Source organism: Bolinopsis microptera, chromosome 12 (genome assembly GCF_026151205.1).
Source record: "Bolinopsis microptera isolate Bmic1 chromosome 12, MBARI_Bmic_1.0, whole genome shotgun sequence".
Lineage (NCBI taxonomy): Eukaryota > Metazoa > Ctenophora > Tentaculata > Lobata > Bolinopsidae > Bolinopsis > Bolinopsis microptera.
Window position 1 is genome coordinate 9,979,638 of NC_087083.1, and position 20,676 is coordinate 10,000,313.

Below are 20,676 nucleotides of genomic sequence, written 5' to 3' on the forward strand. Positions count from 1 at the left end.
TGATGTATAGATAGCCTGTGATCTATGAATGCGCGGCGCGACTGTGTTTTAATGTATATGATGCATGTAATGTATAAATATAATATTACTATTAGGTAATACGCCCAATTTGTACGTGGCACGCGTAGTGTATTGATTTGTACACGAGTATAGTTTACCTTTGCTGATCATTTCTTGAATTACAGATACAAGTTAAGTTCTACGGCAATTGAACTGAATTTTTTCCCGTATTTGATGCATAATTTATCAATATTATTAATATTATGAAGATTGAAGTGAGCTGATTGGAGCTTATACTTAAATTTATAGTAAATGTGAAATGGAAATCTAGCGTCCGCCAAAACGAAACAACGGGCGCAATTCTTGTTGGAACAGGTACAGTGCAGCGGACGAGGACAAATTCAATTTTTGTGGTACAATGATACGAGGAACATGGATTCCCAGGGTCATCCGAGTGGCGGAGGTGGATTCAGTGATTTCTTCTTCCGTCCTGTGAACATATTAGATGAAGACGAAAATATCCTCTACGGCATAACAGAAGCAAGGACCGAAGAACAGTACTCGAACACACAAACCCTCGATTTATCTACGATAGAAGTACTGAAAAATCCATTAGAGATAGCCTTGCCTACCGATAAAACTGTCTATCTTTACATCAGCGTTTATGATGAAGACGGAGCGACAGACGCATTCACAAGAACCATAAAAAGATGTGGGTTCCATTTGGGAGCATACATGCCGGAACGGGATGGACTAACAAATCATATTCCTCTTCTGATTGGGAAGCCACTCTCTTCTTCAAGTACAGATTACTTCAATGTGATATTAATTTCACCGGAAACGGCTGTAATTCCTGCAGAACCAACTATTACCCAAAACGGGAGTGCACTGTTCTCTGCGATGAAACCTCTAGCTATACCTGCAATGAAGAAGGAGGAAAAGACTGCAAAGCCAACTATTATCCAGAAAATGAGTGTACGGTATTCTGTAATGAAACCTCTAGCTATACCTGCAATGAAGAAGGAGGAAACGTCTGCAAAGCCAACTATTATCCAGAAAATGAGTGTACGGTATTCTGTAATGAAACCTCTAGCTATACCTGCAATGAAGAAGGAGGAAAAGTCTGCAAACCAAACTATTATCCAGAAAATGAGTGTACGGTATTCTGCAATGAAACCTCTAGCTATACCTGCAATAATGAAGGAGGAAAAGTCTGCAAAGCCAACTACTATCCAGAAAATGAGTGCACTGTTCTCTGTGAAGAAACATCTAGCTATACCTGCAATGAAGAAGGAGGAAAAGTCTGCAAACCAAACTATTATCCAGAAAATGAGTGTACGGTATTCTGCAATGAAACCTCTAGCTATACCTGCAATAATGAAGGAGGAAAAGTCTGCAAAGCCAACTATTATCCAGAAAATGAGTGCACTGTTCTCTGCGAAGAAACATCTAGCTATACCTGCAATGAAGAAGGAGGAAAAGTCTGCAAAGCCAACTATTATCCACAAAATGAGTGTACGGTATTCTGTAATGAAACCTCTAGCTATACCTGCAATAATGAAGGAGGAAAAGTCTGCAAACCAAACTATTATCCACGAAATGAGTGTACGGTATTCTGTAATGAAACCTCTAGCTATACCTGCAATAATGAAGGAGGAAAAGTCTGCAAAGCCAACTATTATCCAGAAAATGAGTGCACTGTTCTCTGCGAAGAAACATCTAGCTATACCTGCAATGAAGAAGGAGGAAAAGTCTGCAAAGCCAACTATAATCCAGAAAATGAGTGTACGGTATTCTGTAATGAAACCTCTAGCTATACCTGCAATGAAGAAGGAGGAAAAGTCTGCAAACCAAACTATTATCCAGAAAATGAGTGTACGGTATTCTGCAATGAAACCTCTAGCTATACCTGCAATGAAGAAGGAGGAAAAGTCTGCAAAACCAACTATTATCCAGAAAATGAGTGTACAGTATTCTGTAATGAAACCTCTAGCTAAACCTGCAATAATGAAGGAGGGAAAGTCTGCAGAACCAACTATTACCCAAAAGGAGAGTGCAATGGTTTCTGTGATGAAACCTCTAGCTATACCTGCAATGAAGAAGGAGGAAAAGTCTGCAAAACCGATTACTACCCAGAAAATGATTGCAGAACATACTGCAGCCCAGTAGAAGGAAATTACACCTGTAACCAAGTCACTGGGCACAAAATATGCGCGGAAAGGAGAACCGGAGAAGAATGTGATGAGTGTGTGGAACATCATTTCGGCGAGACCTGCTCCAACTTCTGTAAGGTTAATGAGGACTACATTTGCTCTGAAATAGGCGAAATAGTCTGCAATGATCCAGGAAAAGATTGCAAGAAAAGTAACATTCCAATTATACTTATAGCAGGGATCGGAGCTGGAGTGGCTGTGTTTTTAGTTGTGACCTTGCTCGGTGTCTGCAGATACTACAAGAAAGATGTGATCGATGAAGAGGGCAACACCTTGGACTTAACCCCACATAAGGTAATGCCACCTGCTGAAGTAGTTACCAGCCCAGAAGATGAGGATCATATCTACATGGATCAATTGGATTGTCTGTACTCTGGAGATGACCCAAGTGCTCTCTAGATTCTGCCCCAGTCGAGTATTCAGGTAGAGTACAGAAGATGACGTTGATTCAGGAAACGTTGAATAAACTGTAGTTAATTGACAGTCAGGCTATAATTTTGAGTTATTTTGTTTGTTTATCTTTTCATTTTGATTGCATTATTAAGATTTCTTTCAACCACTGTCTGTCTTAGGACTCAGATGGGCAAAACCTTTTCTCAATGCAATTTAATTCACAGTTACAATGATTTTTCTAAACGCCCTTTTGAACTTAATTTCGAATCATTTCTTTTACATTTGAATTAGGAGCAAGAGAGGACGTTCACTCTGCCCTTCATTCATGCGATTTTCGTATAATTGGTGTACCGTTTTTTTTTCAGCGTTAATGGACATTTTTATAATTGATTTTTGAATTTGGTTTCTCTTGGAAGAATGATTATTCTTTTTAACAAAAAAATAAATAGCTTTGGCTATAAATCTTAGACTTTACAACATACAACAAAATTCTATTCACGAAAAATTCAGTAACTTTTAACATAATAGGAAAACTATTTTGTTGAAAATAGTACTCTAAACTTTCTTCTAGAATTTTGAGTCTTTCATCAGAAGTCCGTCAAAGTTGTAAACGGGACTCCACGTGTCACACCACTTGTCACACAGCATGACGTCACCAACCTAAGTACCAGGACACTGGCATGCGAAAGCTCTGTGTCTACTCCTATGATCAAACGAATCATCAAACTGACCATCCCTGGAGATAGCCAGATAGTGTTGAGCCTGGTTCTTGATATACTCAGCGTTGTCAGGGTTAGGGTTCCTCCAGTTCATGTTCTTGTAGTACTCAATAGGACTTCCATCCACCCACTTCCACTCACCCTCCTCCTCTTCATCAGTTCCACCCAGCCAGATCCAGTTCTCCTTATCCCACAGTTTCAAACCGTCAGCTTTACTCCCGAGGAAGTAATCCGCAGATTTAATAATCTCTTTAACCTCAGCATCAGATCTCACTTTAGCTAGCTCCAATCCTGCAGCCTCACACGAAGCTTTAGCCTGGCTCCAGGTTTCAGAGCTCGCGGAGATGATGTACTTACCTTGGTAATCACAAGCGTAGGGATGGGTCTTGTACTTGAAGGTATCATCCCAGATACCTTGGTGGTTGATTCTCATTTGGTTCTGGAGATACTTCACTCCGTTTTTCTTGTCGGTTCGCTGATCTGGCTGGTGCTTCATCCATTTGTGGAACTCCTTGGGGCTTGATCCGTCAGCAGCCCAGGACCAGTCCTCTGCGTTGTATTTCTTGCTCTTTTTGCTTCCATCGTTGTTCTTTGTCTTCCTGAGTCCAGCCCAAACCCAATGGTCAGCAGCCCATTTTTGTGACTTCCCCTTGTAAGGATAAGCCATTTGCAGAAGGAGTTTTAGGTCGGAGTTTTTGCCATCGTCGTTTACTGTGGCCAGGTGGCCCTTTTGTGCGTCTCCCATACCAATGTCGAAATTCTGCAGGTTGAGGTGAGATCAAACTTTGAAATTAAATTTTATCTGATCAACAAGTCGTTTTGTAAGTTCACACTGTTCAGTGTGAACTTACAATTTTAAACATCGTCTCAATCCGATATAACTATATAAACTTTATCTTCAATCTACAACTATCACAATTCATTTAAATTTGAGATAAAATATTGGACAGTAAAATATTCGACAGACCTGACAGTTCTTCTCAGCAGTATCATAGTCGACCATTTCACTGAACAAGACCAGTTGACACGTGGGGAACACTCCAGAGTCCAGGTTCTTCAGCAGTTTTTTCAACCCGCCCAACTGGACTTTGTTAAGAGCCAGCGAGGTGCCAACCAGGCAAAATAACAGAAAACACTTCATTATGCTTCTAGAATATGCTTGCCGCTGCTTCTAATGAGTTTAACTGATAAATGAACAAGGCAAACGAAAGGTGTGGTGAGTTTTTGAAGCGGTTTCTGTGAGGGGCAGTTCTAACCCCCTTGAAATTTACAGTTCATCATGGAAAGTTGTCGGGTTATATTTTTTACGGTCAGGCTGAAACGTGGTGTTGGACGAATGATTTGTAGTAAGGGTGGATTGAGTTGGTCAATCTGATGCTGTAGAGTGGAGCTAATTCTTAGAACTGTAAACAATAAGGCAACTGTAAAAACTATATAGTTGTTTGTAAAGGCAACTGTAAAAATTATATAGTTTCTAGGAAAAATAGGGGGCTCGTTGAGCATCAAGTTTCACATGGAATCAAAATATTTTTTATTGGACAAGGTTTTTAGTCTGAAGTTTTACTAATGGAACTGAAAAGTTATATACGCAAATAATATTATAAAAAAATATTATTGGTGATATTATTTTTAGCAAAACAAGGGCTCAAATGTAAATACGGAGTCTGGAGTTTGTACTAAAGAGTTACTAATTCACGGGGGTTATAACTTTTAGTTGGAAACTAGCGTTAGTTTCGCTTTTTTACTCTTTGGGCGAGTTTTAAATCTTTGGCGGCTCAAATATTGTTGGCTTTAAGTTCTGTTTCCTCTCAAAATGAAACCAAACATATTAAAACAGGAAAACTTAGGCGGTATTGCAAAAATCTAAAAATCCTCAGCGTTTTTGTCAAAAGCTCCGTCAAGGATCCTAATCATTCGGAAAGTTCAAAAATAAAGTTAACTTTTTTTCACAATAATTGGACTTGGACAGATTGTGTAGGAAAGAACTAATGAAGAGAATTAATAGTTATACATCATATTTCACACAACTTTAGATCAACTCATTGACTTTCTAGCCATGATGTTTTGAGGCAATAAGTCGAGGACTAATAAAGGCTAATGAATGGATGAAATTTAATTCATAATTTTCGCTAAGTCAGTAAGTCCGCCATGGCTAAAAATATTAATTTTTCATTATTGGGGGGGGGGGGGGGGGGTATTCACCTGAATATGTGAGGTATTTGAGAGGTGTTACTGAGGTCCAACAGCCACTCCAGAAACGGTTCCTGGCCTTTATTTAACCTGCAAAAGATTACTATCCGTTACTCATGTTCTCAGAACATTATCATAATCATCAAACTTTAATCAAATGTTAATCAAATGTTAATAATTAATTAAATGTTAATAGGGTTTCTGCAACACATATTTCAGCATTTCGTTGATATTAAGACCTTTTTATTTGCTGCGTTATTTGACTTATTTAAATTATTAAAAATAGCAACTTATAGCTAGTTACGTGATAATTTTACACCACGTGCAACATGACGTCACACCACGTGCAACATGACGTCACACCACGTGCAACATGACGTCACACCACGTGCAACATGATGTCACACCACGTGCAACATGACGTCACACCACGTGCAACATGACGTCACACCACGTGCAACATGACGTCACACCACGTGCAACATGATGTCACACCACGTGCCACTTTACACTTACCCGCCGGTGCTCCAGAAAGTAGTAGAAACATTAGCACCCAGTGACATAATGTACTGAACATCCAGATTAGCTTCAAGTCCTGCTTTACCACTGTTAGGTCCAACTTCGTGAGAGATCTGGGGAAATTACGTCACAAATTACGTCACAAATTACGTCACATTTACGTAACAAATTACGTCACATTGTTCCACTTGTCAAATTGAAATAAGATTTGGAGTTATGAAAATTAGTATTATTATTTAATATGGCGGTAGAAATTACTTGTAGATTGTAGATCAATTGACATTAAATTGACCTACATTATCACATTATAAATTGGAATTTTGAATAATAACAAAAAACTAAATCAATATTTTCCAATAAGTGAAAATAAAAAGAAAGTGAAAATGGAAAATAAAAGAAAGTGAAATAAAAGAAAAGGCAAAGCTACGTAATTGCGGCAAGAAACCAGAAAGCTACTCCAGTCACCAACCTTATTCAAATGGGGGAAACCCTTGCCAAAATGGCTCATAAACTTTGTCAGGTCCCCAGCGGAGTAGAACTGTTTAAGGAACTGGGCGGTAGCCTGGTATAGTAGGGTTATTGGTTCAAAATATTCTATAATCGATAACTTTTTAGGAATTATCGAGATATTATCGGTTATCGGCGATATTACCTGGCATCCCAATGCGCGACCTTCTTTCCGAGCTTCTCGCATTGAGACTGAGACTACGTGAGAGTAGCGAGCAATAGACTAGCAAGCTGGTAATCGGCGATAATATGGTCATAAAATTTAATTGAGCTCATAATAGATATAATATCTCGTTGCAAACACTACCTGGGAGTTGTTAGCGTTTGTAGCCACGTTGTCACTGACGTTGTAACGCTTGCGGAGTGTGTCGGGGTGGACCCCGTAACGGAACGCGGAGAGGTCGTCCGGTAACGGCATCCTGGAGTTGGGATGAGTTACAGGAGCATGTTAAGCGCTGTTGCTACCTTACTGTTGCTACGTACTGTTGCTACGTACTTTACAGTGAATACTTAACTCAGACACCACTTGGACGGACTTTGAAATTAACACTCGAGGGCCATCTCTTAAGTCGTCCGCCAAAATGTAAACAGATATTAAAATGACCGGACATTAAAATGAACGCTATAAGGGCCTCTATCGTCCAATTAATGTCCGTTCAAATAAAGTCCGATAAGATATACTCACGTCTGTTTTATCTTGAGTTTGCTCTCCACGTTAGGAAGCCTGTGAACTCCTCCTATGAAGTCTAGTTTACTTGCTATTCTCTTAGGAACTGTGTACTCCTGAGATACAGGTTACAATTCTGCAGTCCGCTCAGAGAGGGATTATGCGCGCTCAGCCAACAAACTTTGTTAAATGTATATTTATTTATCGAATTATCTGATATATAATATATTATGAAGGAGTAAGAGATTTATACCGCCATTATACATCATTTTGACTGTGTAAACTGCCCCAAAATACTCACAAACCGCTCTTGTATTTACCTGAGTTGCTCTGATGATGACGTTATCCTTTTGTACGCTATGTTGAAAATAACCGAAGTTAGTTTCCAGCAGTTGTTCTGCCACACCAACAGTGACCCTGTGAAGTCACAACATGAACTTACAACCTTTTGTTACCTGTTTTCAGGATTTATTTCGGTGTTGAATTTGAAACATTTCCGAAACTGGGACTTTGTTGGTGGTGAGATATGTACATTGTACACTGTACATTGTACATAGTACATTGTACACTGTACATTGTACACTGTACATTGTACATTGTACATTGTACACTGTACATTGTACACTGTACATTGTACATTGTACATTGTACAGTCATATTCAACTACTTATTAAGTTATTATAGTGTTGTTCAACTACTACATGACATGGTTAACTGAGAACAAACCTGCACTTGAGGAAATCTCGGGTTTCAATAAGAGAGCACGAGTCCACATTGTAGTGGTGTAACCAAACCATTATATCCTGAGAAACATAACACGTGACGTCATACCACGTGACATGACGTCACACCACGTGACATTACGTCACACCACGTGACATTACGTCACACTAGAGACATAACACACGTAACACATGGAATATGTTTGGTGCGGTTTGAGAAATTGACAATCGTGGTTACACCACGTGATGTGACGTCATATTATTCAATTGACGTCAATTGACCAATTTACGTGACGTCATACCACGTGACGAACATCATTACCTTGATATCCTGAGGATGCGGCTGAACAATCTCCTTAACCTCCTCTAAACTCAGAAACTTGCCGTATCGAGCTGACAGAGGATCAGATACACTCCAGAACAGCTGTGTGAGGTCGTCTGTGTTCCTTTGTTTCAGGGCCAATACCAGGGTTGTTAGGTCCGACTTCAGGGCGTGTCTGATGGGGGATTGTGAGGTAATGTGATTATGTGGACTCGTGAAGTCACGTGTTGGACTCGTGAAGTCACGTGTTGGACTCGTGACCTCACGTGTTGGACTCGTGACCTCACGTGTTGGACTCGTGAAGTCACGAGTTGTACTCGTGACGTCATGTGTTGGACTCGTGAAGTCACGTGTTGTACTCGTGACGTCATGTGTTGGACTCGTGACGTCATGTGTTGAACTCGTGAAGTCACGTGTTGGACTCGTGACGTCATGTGTTGGACTCGTGAAGTCACGTGTTGGACTCGTGAAGTCACGTGTTGGACTCGTGAAGTCACGAGTTGTACTCGTGACGTCACGAGTTGTACTCGTGACGTCATGTGTTGGACTCGTGAAGTCACGTGTTGTACTCGTGACGTCATGTGTTGGACTCGTGACGTCATGTGTTGGACTCGTGAAGTCACGTGTTGGACTCGTGAAGTCACGTGTTGGACTCGTGACGTCACGTGTTGGACTCGTGACCTCACGTGGTATGCATAAACAACTGTGTGAGGTGGTCTGTGTTACTTTGTTTCAGGGCCAATACCAGGGTTGTTAGGTATAACTTTAGAGTTTAGATCTTGTCTGAGGGGGAATTGATGAGTGACGTCATGGGATTAGCTGTGATCTTATGTCACGTACTGGGCTTGTTATGTCACGTGTTGGCAGGTGTTAGGCTTTTAATGTCACTTGAAAATAATAGGACGCTGCTGCAGCAAGCCCATTGGTTCCTCGAAGTCACGTGTTAAATCAGATGTTCATGCTGAGTTAGTTTACTACTACGTAGCACTATTCACTACAGACAGGAGTTGTTCTGTTCTAGTTTTCTAATGAGTTCTCATTTTCCAAAGACGAGTGCTCAACTGACATGCAGGAACATTTAAACACTTTTACAAAGACAACCTAAATTAACAAGCAAACGAATCGTATCGTAATATCGATAAAATAATAATGCACCATTGATTGTATTTGCTTTATCGATATCATGAAACGGAATTCGTTAATTGCCAACTGATTTGAAATGTTTGATTTGTTATGTCACTACATGGCACGTCACGTGGCACGTGGTCACAGTTAAGGGGTCGTTAACAATTAACATATTACGTAATCACTGAGGGGGTTCCAAATATGTAATATTAACACAATAGCTGTGTGTAAACGTTTTCAACTACAACGAAACGCAGTATGTCAATGTGAACGACCTCTAACGTGCGCGTGACATTTAGTCAATTAATAATTAATTATGAGCTGATCTTACCCGACAAAGTCCCAGTTGTCTCTACCAGGTAGAAGTTGTTTCCCCTCTACCCGAGCCCTGCCTCTGTTCACAGTAGATACCATCTCCACTCCCCCCACACACAGTGCCAGTGTCAGCACTGCCAGAACGTACTGTTTCATAGCTATAACACACCTGCGCTTGTTGCTGTTAGTGTTATAAATTAACGGTGCTTATTTTGTTAGGGGGGGCCAAGTGGATATTTGTAGATATTTGTAGATTAATGTAGAATGGATAATCCACGAAAAAAGTGGATGACATTCTACAAATTTATACATTTATCTCCAAAAATTCAGTAGAATTTCTGGGCACATATTTGAGATTACATTTTTTGTAGATAAATGTAGATATTTGTAGATTATTGTCAATGGATAATTCACGAATATTCTACAAATTCTACAAATTTATACATTTATCTCCATATTTGAGATTACATTTTTTGTAGATAAATGTAGATATTTGTAGATTATTGTCAATGGATAATTCACGAAAATTCTACAAATTTATACATTTATCTCCAAAAATTCAGTAGAATTTCTGAGCAAATATTTGAGATATACATTTTTGTAGATAAATGTAGATATTTGTAGATTATTGTCAATGGATAATTCACGAAAAAAGTGGATGACATTATCCAAATATCTACAAATATCCACTTGGCCCCCCCCCCCCCCCCCCCCCCCTTGTTAGTTATGATTATCATAAGTTAGTTCGGACCAGGGACAAAAGGATTTCGCGATTATTTTGGCCAAAATTCGCGATACCGCGATTTCTAACGACTATACATTAAACTATAGATAAAATTTGTCGCAAATAATGGAAAAGATCGCGATTCCGTACATGCCGCGATTTCCTTTTGTCCCTGGTTCGGACGATAGAATACGATAACATCACGTGACATGACGTCATATCACGTGACATGATTACATCACACCAGGTGACATGACGTCACATCACGTGACATGATTACATCACACCAGGTGACATGACGTCACATCACGTGACATGATTACATCACACCAGGTGACATGACGTCACATCACGTGACATGATTACATCACACCAGGTGACATGACGTCACATCACGTGACATGACGTCACATCACGTGAATAGAATAACGGCACTTGTCAGTCTGTGGGTTATTTAAGAGCGGGGCCAGGTTTTCAGTCGTATTTAATCATATTGTAAATATTAGTGAGTAAATAAATTTTTCATTGGGCCATTTTTGTGTAGAAATCGGACTATTATTGATACAAAACAAAAAAGTTACTTTAATTGGTAGGTACTGCTATCTTGTTTTGATACACGTTGTATTCCTCTTTTTACAGGCCTTTGCTGCGATAATAGGTATGCAACGTTTATCAAGTACAACGTGCAGTGGAATCAATTCAACTCTATATTTTACAATAAGCGATGTTTAGTTGTTCTGTTGTTAAGTAAGACAGAAGAGTGATCAAAGACAGAACTATGAACTTGAAATGAACTGGCGCTCAAAATAACTTAGGTCCTACAAACAAACAGCAAAATATCAAGGGATTCTCTCAAATACTACACCAAAGAATCACCTCAATATTGCTGATGTTAAACTTACTAAAAACGCTGATGTTCTCCTAAAGGTAATTGATAAAGGCAGACGAATACGAACAGTGAGACGAGTACTGAAGATATCTTATCTCAGCAAGCTCACGTACAAGACATACCTCCGGTATTGTATTACGAGGAGAAACATAAGAATAATATTTCAATTATGTGAATTTATGCAATATTGCACGAGGTATTAGGTAAGCTTAGAAATTCAATTTCTACTTTAACCCTCGTGTCGTAAGATATATCTTTTTTAAGCTTAAAAAACCTAATTTATAAATCAGATTTCTTAAGCTTAAAAAAGAAGCTTACTCTTTATATGTCTAAGCAAAAAATAACATAAATTGATGAGATTGCAATCTACATTTTTTTTTCTGAAAACACTAATATGAACTAACCACTTGATTCAATTCCTAAAGATTGTATCAAAATTTGGGCATATTTGAGGGTAAGTATCTATATCGGTGGAACACGGAGATCAGTAAAAACGCGTTATTTCAATCAATTAAGGTAAATAAAACACTTGAAATGAAATCAATCAGCGAAAAAAAGGTCGATCAAAATATTCATCCAGATTAAACAAAAACAAAATATTCTACTAGAATATTTTACAGAATCTCTAGTCATTTCACAGAAGTTAAAACGAATAGTTACAATTTTATCATTGATATCACCTGTATAGTTAGATATCTTTCTTAATATAATATACCATATATTCACTTAAAACAATTATTACATATCTTATTTAAGAAAACAAAGTGCGTCATCGTCACCTCCGCAGTCATTTTATAAACTGAAATTTTAACTAACCAAAGAAACATGCCCGATGTTTTCTGTTAGGGGTCGTATACATATTACATAATCAGCCGAGGGGGAGGGGGTTTTCAAATGATTACACTAGTGTAATTTTGGCACCAAAGCTATGTGTAAAACTGATTACGGAGGGGGGAGGGGGGTTACAAATTGTCCAAAAAGTGATTACGTAATATGTAAACGACCTCTTACAAGCACAAAGTCTTTAATGACATCGCAGAAAAAGAACCAATAGCACAGTCGTCCCGTTGTAACGTCGAGATACGCTGACCAATCAGAACGCACGATTTCTGTGACGTCACAGTTTGCTGGTCAATCAGAACGCACGATTTCTGTGACATCACAGTTTGCTGGCCAATCAGAACGCAGCATAGCTATGACGTCATCATACACTGGCCAATCAGAACGTACGATGGTTGTAACCTCACAATACCATGACCAATCAGAACACCGCATGATCGTGACGTCACAACGAGACAGCTCTCTGATTGGTGGATGACGTCACGTGTGTAGAATAGGACGGTGTGATTGGTTTAACAGCAACCCCCACCCGGTGCGGCTCCCCCCGTTCCTTGGCCCCCACCCATTGGGGTGTGTTGTGGCCCGATCTTTATACCGCTAGCCTGGGGATGAGACAGTAAATAATAAAATAAATAATAAAGTCAATTTTTATACAGCAATATATCGGTTAATATTTGATTCAACTATATAAGAAACTAAAGATGATGCTGTAAAAGATGCAGCAAATCAAATGATGAGACTGTTAGTACACTACATACTAAGCTAAGGAGATAGAGTTGCGAGTCTGTTATACAATGACTGCACCATAACCAAAATTTCTACCCAAGCCAAACTTGTTTCTGATGGGTCCCTTGAGCTATTTCAAGTCTCAAACCCCGGGGCGGAAGTTATATAAACGGGAATGTCTTCAGATCCTTGATTACTGGCTAACGTACCTCGTTAGTAATATCGAATATTCCCTGCTGTATCTTCTCGTATATTTCCTTGGCAGTTGAAATGAAGGCATCCTCAACATTGTGAGCAGTCTTGGCGGATGTTTCCATGAATATCAGACCGTGCTCCTTAGCAAACTGTTCTCCCTGGAATTGGCAAACTGTAATTAGCAAACTGTAATTTTTTTTATCTAGACACTTATTTTACTTCGGAGTATTCCAACAGCCATATTGTTACACAAGTGCAACCAGCCAATTACAGGAAGCCGAAGGATTTGTTTTTAGCCAGTGACGGTTAAGGTAGTGTGTACCATACTTTCTTCGCCCGAGACTTTGCTGCAATGTGCAGCTCCTCATTTAACCCTCACACCCGATTTCTCGAATATTCGGCTGAGTAGACCGGGGGGCTGCATAGACCACTCACGATCCTTAGCTGAACGTCAAAGACGCTCACCCCACGACCAGGCAGACAGTGGGATTTGAACCCGCAACCTCACGATTACAAAGCTGGCTAACCAACTGCGCTACCTGGCCGTTAGCAATCTGTAATTAGCAATCTGTAATTAGCAAACTGTAATTAGCAATCTGTAATTAGCAATCTGTAATTAGCAAACTGTAATTAGCAAACTGTAATTAGCAAACTGTAAAACTTGATATTCACTAGAAAAAATTGCACACCTCTTCATATTTGACGTCCCTCCTTGCTTCTAAATCCGACTTGTTTCCTATCAACATGATGACCATATTTGAGTTGGAATGTTGTTTCGCGTCCTCCAGCCATGTTGTCAGGTGGTTAAATGTGTCCCGTCTGAAATAGATTTCGGTGTACTAGCGATAAAGGTTGACATAAACATTTGAAGTTGAGAAGTTATACTGAAAAGAAGATCATGAGATGAAATTTTAAAGGCTCAAATATCATTACAAAAACTTTTTCTAGCATCCTGACTCCTGAGAATTTACTTCCTATCTTCTATTACCTTATTACATTATTTCGTGCTCTTTATTCACTAGTGTTTATTCCGGTCAACAATTTTTAAGTTCTTTTTGTAACCCATTTCTTCTGTATTAAACTGCGATACTTTGACGACGTAGTCACGCAATATGTCAAATAACAGTGTTGTGGTGACGTCACGTGATACTGGTGACGTCACGTGGTACTATTTACGTTACGTGGTACAGTTGCAATATCACGTGGTGTTGACGTCACATTTATAAGCGTTTAACTGATTACTCGTTTCTAACTTTCAATACACTGAAAAATTTAGCAGGTTGACCAAATGATGGCTGACGAAACCGTAATTATCACATTAAGCGACCGAGATCCTCTCGCAGTCAACAAACAACGGCTTGTGGAAAGTAGCAGCCGCTTCACGTACATCTTTGTGGAATGCGCCCAAACCGAGCATGATATGTCAGATTTTACACCAGGAATTGTTGAAATGTTTCTAACTTTGCTAGAGGACAGGGTCGTGGAGGAAATCGCAGAGTCAGCCTTCAGAGATTTGCATAAGATATCCGTGGTTTTTGATGTTGGCTGGCTGATAAAGTCCTGTAGGGAGTGGCTGCTGAAGAAAATAAAGAGTGTTGGGGAAAATACAGGATATGAGACACTGTTGTACCTTTTCGAAGAGTGCTTTTACCTCTACAGTAAATGGAATGTGAAGCGGTATATGGAAGCACTGATTTTAGAGGTACGCTTTCAAGACACCACGCTCTTCCTCTCCCGCTACATACTAGAGAATAACGACATCCTCAACACTAATCAGTTGAAGAATTTGCTGTATCTAGCGGGAGCAAACACAGACGTTATTCTGGAGATTCTTTTAGATCGGCTTAATAGGAGGGCGCATTTGGATGATATAACCAGGTATTTGATAGAGCACATCAACTTGTCCTTTTGTGCGCAACAGAATGGATCACTGTATCATGAAATGTGCGAGAGGTTAACTGGTATGAAGGATATCTCTAATGATGACTTTAGGTTAGTGTTTAAGCTAACAACAGTGGCGACTAAAGAAATCATTGAACGTAAAAGCATTTCAACTGAAACTATAGTTCGTAGTGTACGGAGCTTAGTTCGTTACTGGGACGATTGTACCAGTCTGACTGATATCACCCGCCTTGAATTTGCTGATCACGAAGGTATGTTTGAAGTATTGACCTTGTTAAAAAGAGCGGCATTTGCCAACAAATTTACTATCGATCCAGAGGAGATAGAAGGGTTCATTGAGAGGTTGGAGAAATTAGAACTACCAAAGGTATCCACAAAATACATCGACATGATTTCAGAACACATTGACGCTTCAACCTTAAGCAGTAACGACATTACACAACACCTTATCAAGATTCTTCGATTAATAAGGACCAATGAAAAACTTTCATCATCTTATGATACCATATGTTTGAAAGGAGAAAGGATGCCACAATCTTTATTTGTAAATTCCTTAAAGGGTGTTCTAGGACTTGCACCGACCCCGGACAGGTTTGTATTCAAGATGAAACTTCCAGGTGTGACTTGCAACAGAACTGGAGGAGGTGAATGTGGCTTCATCATTGAAACAAATGGCCCGGAATATGAACTGTCAAGAGAAGCGAGCACTTACACTTACAGTAGCGTACACATACATGATGAGCTCAAAGCAGAAAACATGAAGTGGTGTTATGTTTATGATACTGAAAATGTAAGATGGTTTCTGGGTGTTCCCGTGGTGGGGATATTCAAAATCAAAAGGATGCGTGTTTTTTATAACATCTCGGACAATCTTGTGGCTAAATTCTAATGTTCAGCCAACTTTGGAGCAACCAAAATTTCGTCATATTCGTTTTTTGATGATTTTTCGAGGTCCAAGATTTTCAAAATCGAATAAAAAATTTTTAAAGGCCTATCTCAAAATTCCATCCGGCTTATCTCTTCTAAATGGTCCCTAGAACATATCCTGAAAGTTTCAGAGTGATTGCTCAAAAAATGTAGGAGAAGATAGATTTTTAGAGTCGATTTTCAGGACGCGCGATCAAAAATCCCTTGCGCAATACAATTACACACAAGCGCTGACCTTTGACCGGCAATAATTTCGGCTAGGAACAATATTTTTCTATGGGATTGAAAGCATCTGATAGACATCACTCCCCTCTATTAGAAACAACTAAAAATCGATTTTGAGAAAATTTCCATGAGGACCCCCCCCCCCCCCCCCTGCCCCCTTAAGATTTAAAACATCCGTACCTTAATTTATCCGTTATTTCTATTACAATTCATGATCTATAAATGATTAATTCTTGCTGTGAAATCATCAACTGAACTCTCTTGCCCTTTTGCTGATAAACTAACACAAAATGCGTTAAGACTTAAGGATATTATTAATTTGCAGTTAAAACGGGCAACGAAAGTTTTACATGCCAAACGCCCAGCAAATACCTAAATGTCGTATTTCAACACAAATATTAATATAAAAATGGTTAAAGCTATAATAATGGTTGATAGTTTCACAGAAATTACACTGCTTTCTTCAGCACCACTTTCTAACAGTAACAGACTGTAAGACGAAGGTCCACGCAACATATTGTTGAGATTACATACCATCACGATCGTGATTCCTTGAGAGAGGACACATGACTTGGCTTGTCGGTATATTGATTATTTACTGCTACGAGCACAGAAATCATTGCCACATAGCGCATTGAATTGACCGTGGAGTTCAACATCCGGGGAAAAGAAACTCGCGTGCGCGCGATAAAACTTGATTTGTTGACCCCGCGCCTTACAGATATGCCCCCTAAATCGGGTGCGCCAAAAATCGCGTTTGTGACACAGTGGCAATTCGACTGCAGATTATGGCAATTTATCAAACCATACTGTAAGACGCAGAGGCGGCTCGTGGGAGCTGGCTGGCAGTTTTGTTGGGGGTCCAATCGATGGACTGGGGGGGGGGGGGGGGGAGGGGGGCTTGGGAGCCGGCTCAAGCTGATCCCTCCAAACTACCGATTACATTACACACAGGGCCTTGTAAATGTAATGTGTAACACTTTACAGGCGACAGCAAACAAAAACAAAAACTTATAACATGGGTAACAGGACACCACACGTGTCACGTGTACGATCTCAGCCGCGCAGTATCATATAGCAGTCAAATTGCAAAGGGTCCTGGACCCCCAAATCGAGGCAAATCATAATAGATTACCTGTAGTGGGATGCGCACGATGTGCTTTGTAACGTTTACAATTAACTATGTGTTAAAACTGCGCGGCTGAGTAGTCCAGAGGTAGGATTGGACTCCCTACAACACAAAATTTCACGAAGATCATGCGTGCGCTTACATTAAAACGTATGATAGTTTAAATGAAGTCCTTTATATTGCGATTTGTTATTTCCTAACACTATTACTAATTACTATTTCTATTTTAAGCACCAGCCACCAGATAATAATTTTAAGGCGTCCACAGACGCCTGGACGCCCTCAATAGCCGCCTCAATAGCCGCCACTTGCAAAATTTCAACCATTCGCTTACGTCTTACTAAGACGTAAGCGAATGGTTGAAATTTTGCAAGTAGAAAATCGAGGATTTTACCAAAAATATGAATTATACCCATTATACCCATTATACCCATTATACCCATTATACAATTCTATTTTTCTCTATCTCTGATCCAAATATACCTCAAATATCTAATTTTATGCTACACAAAGTCGAACACAGAGGTAGAAATACAATGCCGTTATCATATATCCTGGTTATCACAAATCAGATAAGAGGTACTATTTCGTCGAACAGCCTGACCACACCCAGTAACACGTGACTCTACGAGTCGGACTCGGAGAAAATTTCTTTGTGCCAAATAAATCAAATCAAGAAAGACCCGACCGGTACCGGATTCGGAAGAAATTTTAATGGTTTTTAAGAATTTAAGGTGAGTGGGCAAAAAATGTAATCTTACTTGACTTACACAATACCATAATGTTTATTGACTCACACTAAATTTCAATCCTTAGTACATTACCTGATAGAAACTAGCGTAATTTTACTGTATTACAACACCCAGAATCTACACTTTTTAACAGAAATGAGAATGTTAATCTGAGTCCGATGTATATTGTATGGCTTCGAGAAAAATACGTAAATAATAAATGTTGCAGTTGTCAGCTTCATTGCAGTTAGAAAGGGGGATATAACTATATAGTAATAGTAATATAGTAATAGTACTATGTTTACAGTAACTTACTGAAGGGGTATCCTAGGAAGTTTCTTGAACTTTTAACAGGTACCCCTCCTCATTTAACCCTCAATCAAGTTTCCTATCATTCGGCTGAGTCGACCGAGGAGATCGCATAGATCCAATGGATCCTTAGATACTCCCTAGACTAGGTGACACTGGGATTCGAACTATATAATCAAATATTACGTACGATACTAAGAATTTAACCAGTAAATCTTATCTTAGATTGTGCTTCTAGTCCCTAATCTAAAACTTATTACAGTGATAATAATATTCTTATTTAACCGAGGATAAATTAGGATAGATATAAATAGACTAGTTTTTAACAGCCGTAAAAACACATCTGAAATGACATTTTTCATAATCGAAACAGTACATTCTACATCTTATTGATTATTATCTTAAAAGGCGAACAGAATGCTCCTAAACTTACAGGCCGAATTCGAAAAGTTCCAGAAGGTCCAATGTAACCGGATATTCAACTTCCAAATTTTACAATATTACGATTTATTATTGACAATCTACTGGTATCTAGAATAATTATAAACAACTAACTGTGCCGAGGTAACACATAAAACACCACATTTTAATGGATGCTTTGAAAAGGTTTGGTGTGCAGACAACCTAAAATTTGGAGCAGATAGGATTCATATCAGTTTGTTCACAAAAAATATGGATGTGTATATAAAACTAACCTGTTAACTAACCTGTTAACCTGGTTACTAACCTGTTAACCTGGTAACTAACATGTTAACTAACCTGGTAGTAACCTAGTTACTTGGTAGTAACCTGGTAGTAACCTAGTTACTTGGTAGTAACCTGGTAGTAACCTGATAGTAACCAGGTAGTAACCTGGTAGTAACCTGGTAGTAACCTGGTAGTAACCTGGTAACTAACCTGGTAATATCATACACAAGAAGTGCCCCCGCTGCTCCCCGGTAGTAGGAACGTGTTATTGATCTGAACGACTCTTGTCCAGCCTGGAAATTGTAGCAAGTTACAGTTAATGGTAGCAACTAATATGGGGTCGTTCACATATTACGTAATCAGCCGAGGGGGAGGGGGGGTTTCCAAATGATTACTGTAATTTTGTCACAATAGCTACGTGTAAAACTGATTACGGAGGGGGGAGGGGGGTTAAAAATTGTACAACAAATAATTACGTAATATGTGATCGACCCCATATGCCTATTTCTATGAATATTTATATACTAAAGTGAGAAATAATTATCTAATTAAGTAGTTAACATGAACTTACAGTGTCCCATATCTGAAGTTTAACTTGTTTTCCATCTATTGTTATCATACGAGCACCAAACTCTACACCTGAGAGTAATACATCAAGTTAATAAATAACTGCCATATTTATTATTTATACTTTAGAGTACAGAAACACTCTAACTTGTAAATGGGATGAACTCCAAAAGTGGCTTCAACTGAATTTAAATTTTAAGCATGCTATTATGTTAAAATATTACATTATTATGTTAGTGAGGTTTAACTAATTATTTGGTCTTGTTCAGTTGGATTGGCAGAAATTTAACCTTAAAACTTTCATCATTTTGGGGGACTCAACCTTTTGTTTCTAGTTCTAACATTCACCCAAATTGGATTCACACTTGGGTCTCCTTTTAGCTGGAAGCCAGTGATAAATTTGTTAAAATCTCGTGAATCTGTAATCTTTTAATTTGTTTAACTAATTATTCGATATATAATTCAATTAATTAATCGATTAATCAATAACCACTTACCGATAGTCAGATCGTGGACTGGCTGGAACCTCTTATCAGTAAATTGCAATAACAGGCAACTCTTACCCACGCCAGTGTCTCCTATTATAATATACTTGAACAAGTACGCATACGACATGTTAAATCTGGCTACTAAAAAGGGAGGAGGAAGTGAGAACTTGGTAATTTAATAATTAATTAACTTAATTGTTATTAATTTAAAAATTAATTAGATGACTTATTGCTTATTGTTTATTGCTATATTGATTTAATGATTAATTTTTAACTTAAAATTATTATTAATTTAATAAAAGTTGTTACGTATCTTTTTTGGGGCAGAGACCGAGAGTGCCCATTTTCCCATGGTTTGTCACATATTGTCAATCTTGTCGTATAGTGTCATATATTGTCGTATATTGTCACATATTGTCAAGTATTGTCATATTTTGTCGTATATTGTCGTGACAATGGGCACTCTCGGTCCCTGCCCTTTTTGTGGTTATTTAGCAAATGTGATGATTCTTCAATCAATGAGTGTGTTGTTTTTTTTTAATTTCAGATAAAATTTGCAGATATCACGGATTAATAAAACACGAATGATTTATTAACAGAAAATTAAACCGATTGTATTGAATAATATTATATAAACGCGTTTTA

General features: G+C 38.7%; 3 protein-coding genes across 3 annotated transcripts in view; all 3 read right to left on the minus strand.

Annotated features, from left to right (window-relative positions):
• Positions 1 to 20,676, minus strand: part of LOC134824625 (tripeptidyl-peptidase 1-like) — a 56,136-nt gene that overhangs the window by 18,272 nt on the left and 17,188 nt on the right. The window contains exons 2-10 of the mRNA XM_063836578.1: positions 9,709 to 9,860; positions 8,253 to 8,427; positions 7,935 to 8,011; positions 7,529 to 7,625; positions 7,227 to 7,324; positions 6,849 to 6,960; positions 6,504 to 6,596; positions 6,032 to 6,147; positions 5,528 to 5,605 (exon numbers count right to left, since the gene is read on the minus strand). Coding sequence (XP_063692648.1) covers positions 5,528 to 5,605; positions 6,032 to 6,147; positions 6,504 to 6,596; positions 6,849 to 6,960; positions 7,227 to 7,324; positions 7,529 to 7,625; positions 7,935 to 8,011; positions 8,253 to 8,427; positions 9,709 to 9,848 — 986 coding nt within the window. The 5' untranslated portion in view covers positions 9,849 to 9,860. The remainder of the gene's footprint in view (positions 1 to 5,527; positions 5,606 to 6,031; positions 6,148 to 6,503; positions 6,597 to 6,848; positions 6,961 to 7,226; positions 7,325 to 7,528; positions 7,626 to 7,934; positions 8,012 to 8,252; positions 8,428 to 9,708; positions 9,861 to 20,676) is intronic.
• LOC134824627 (uncharacterized) lies at positions 3,057 to 4,594 on the minus strand. The gene is made up of 2 exons (XM_063836581.1): positions 4,293 to 4,594; positions 3,057 to 4,085 (listed from the first exon to the last, which is right to left on the minus strand). The coding sequence occupies exons 1-2, from the start codon at positions 4,464 to 4,466 to the stop codon at positions 3,267 to 3,269; spliced, it is 993 nt and encodes a 330-aa protein (XP_063692651.1). The 5' UTR covers positions 4,467 to 4,594; the 3' UTR covers positions 3,057 to 3,266.
• LOC134824144 (ras-related protein Rab-2A) lies at positions 11,841 to 20,172 on the minus strand. The gene is made up of 6 exons (XM_063835882.1): positions 20,041 to 20,172; positions 19,548 to 19,615; positions 19,187 to 19,269; positions 13,756 to 13,885; positions 13,081 to 13,224; positions 11,841 to 12,747 (listed from the first exon to the last, which is right to left on the minus strand). Exons 1-6 carry the CDS (start codon positions 20,156 to 20,158, stop codon positions 12,658 to 12,660), a joined length of 633 nt encoding a protein of 210 aa, XP_063691952.1. The 5' UTR covers positions 20,159 to 20,172; the 3' UTR covers positions 11,841 to 12,657.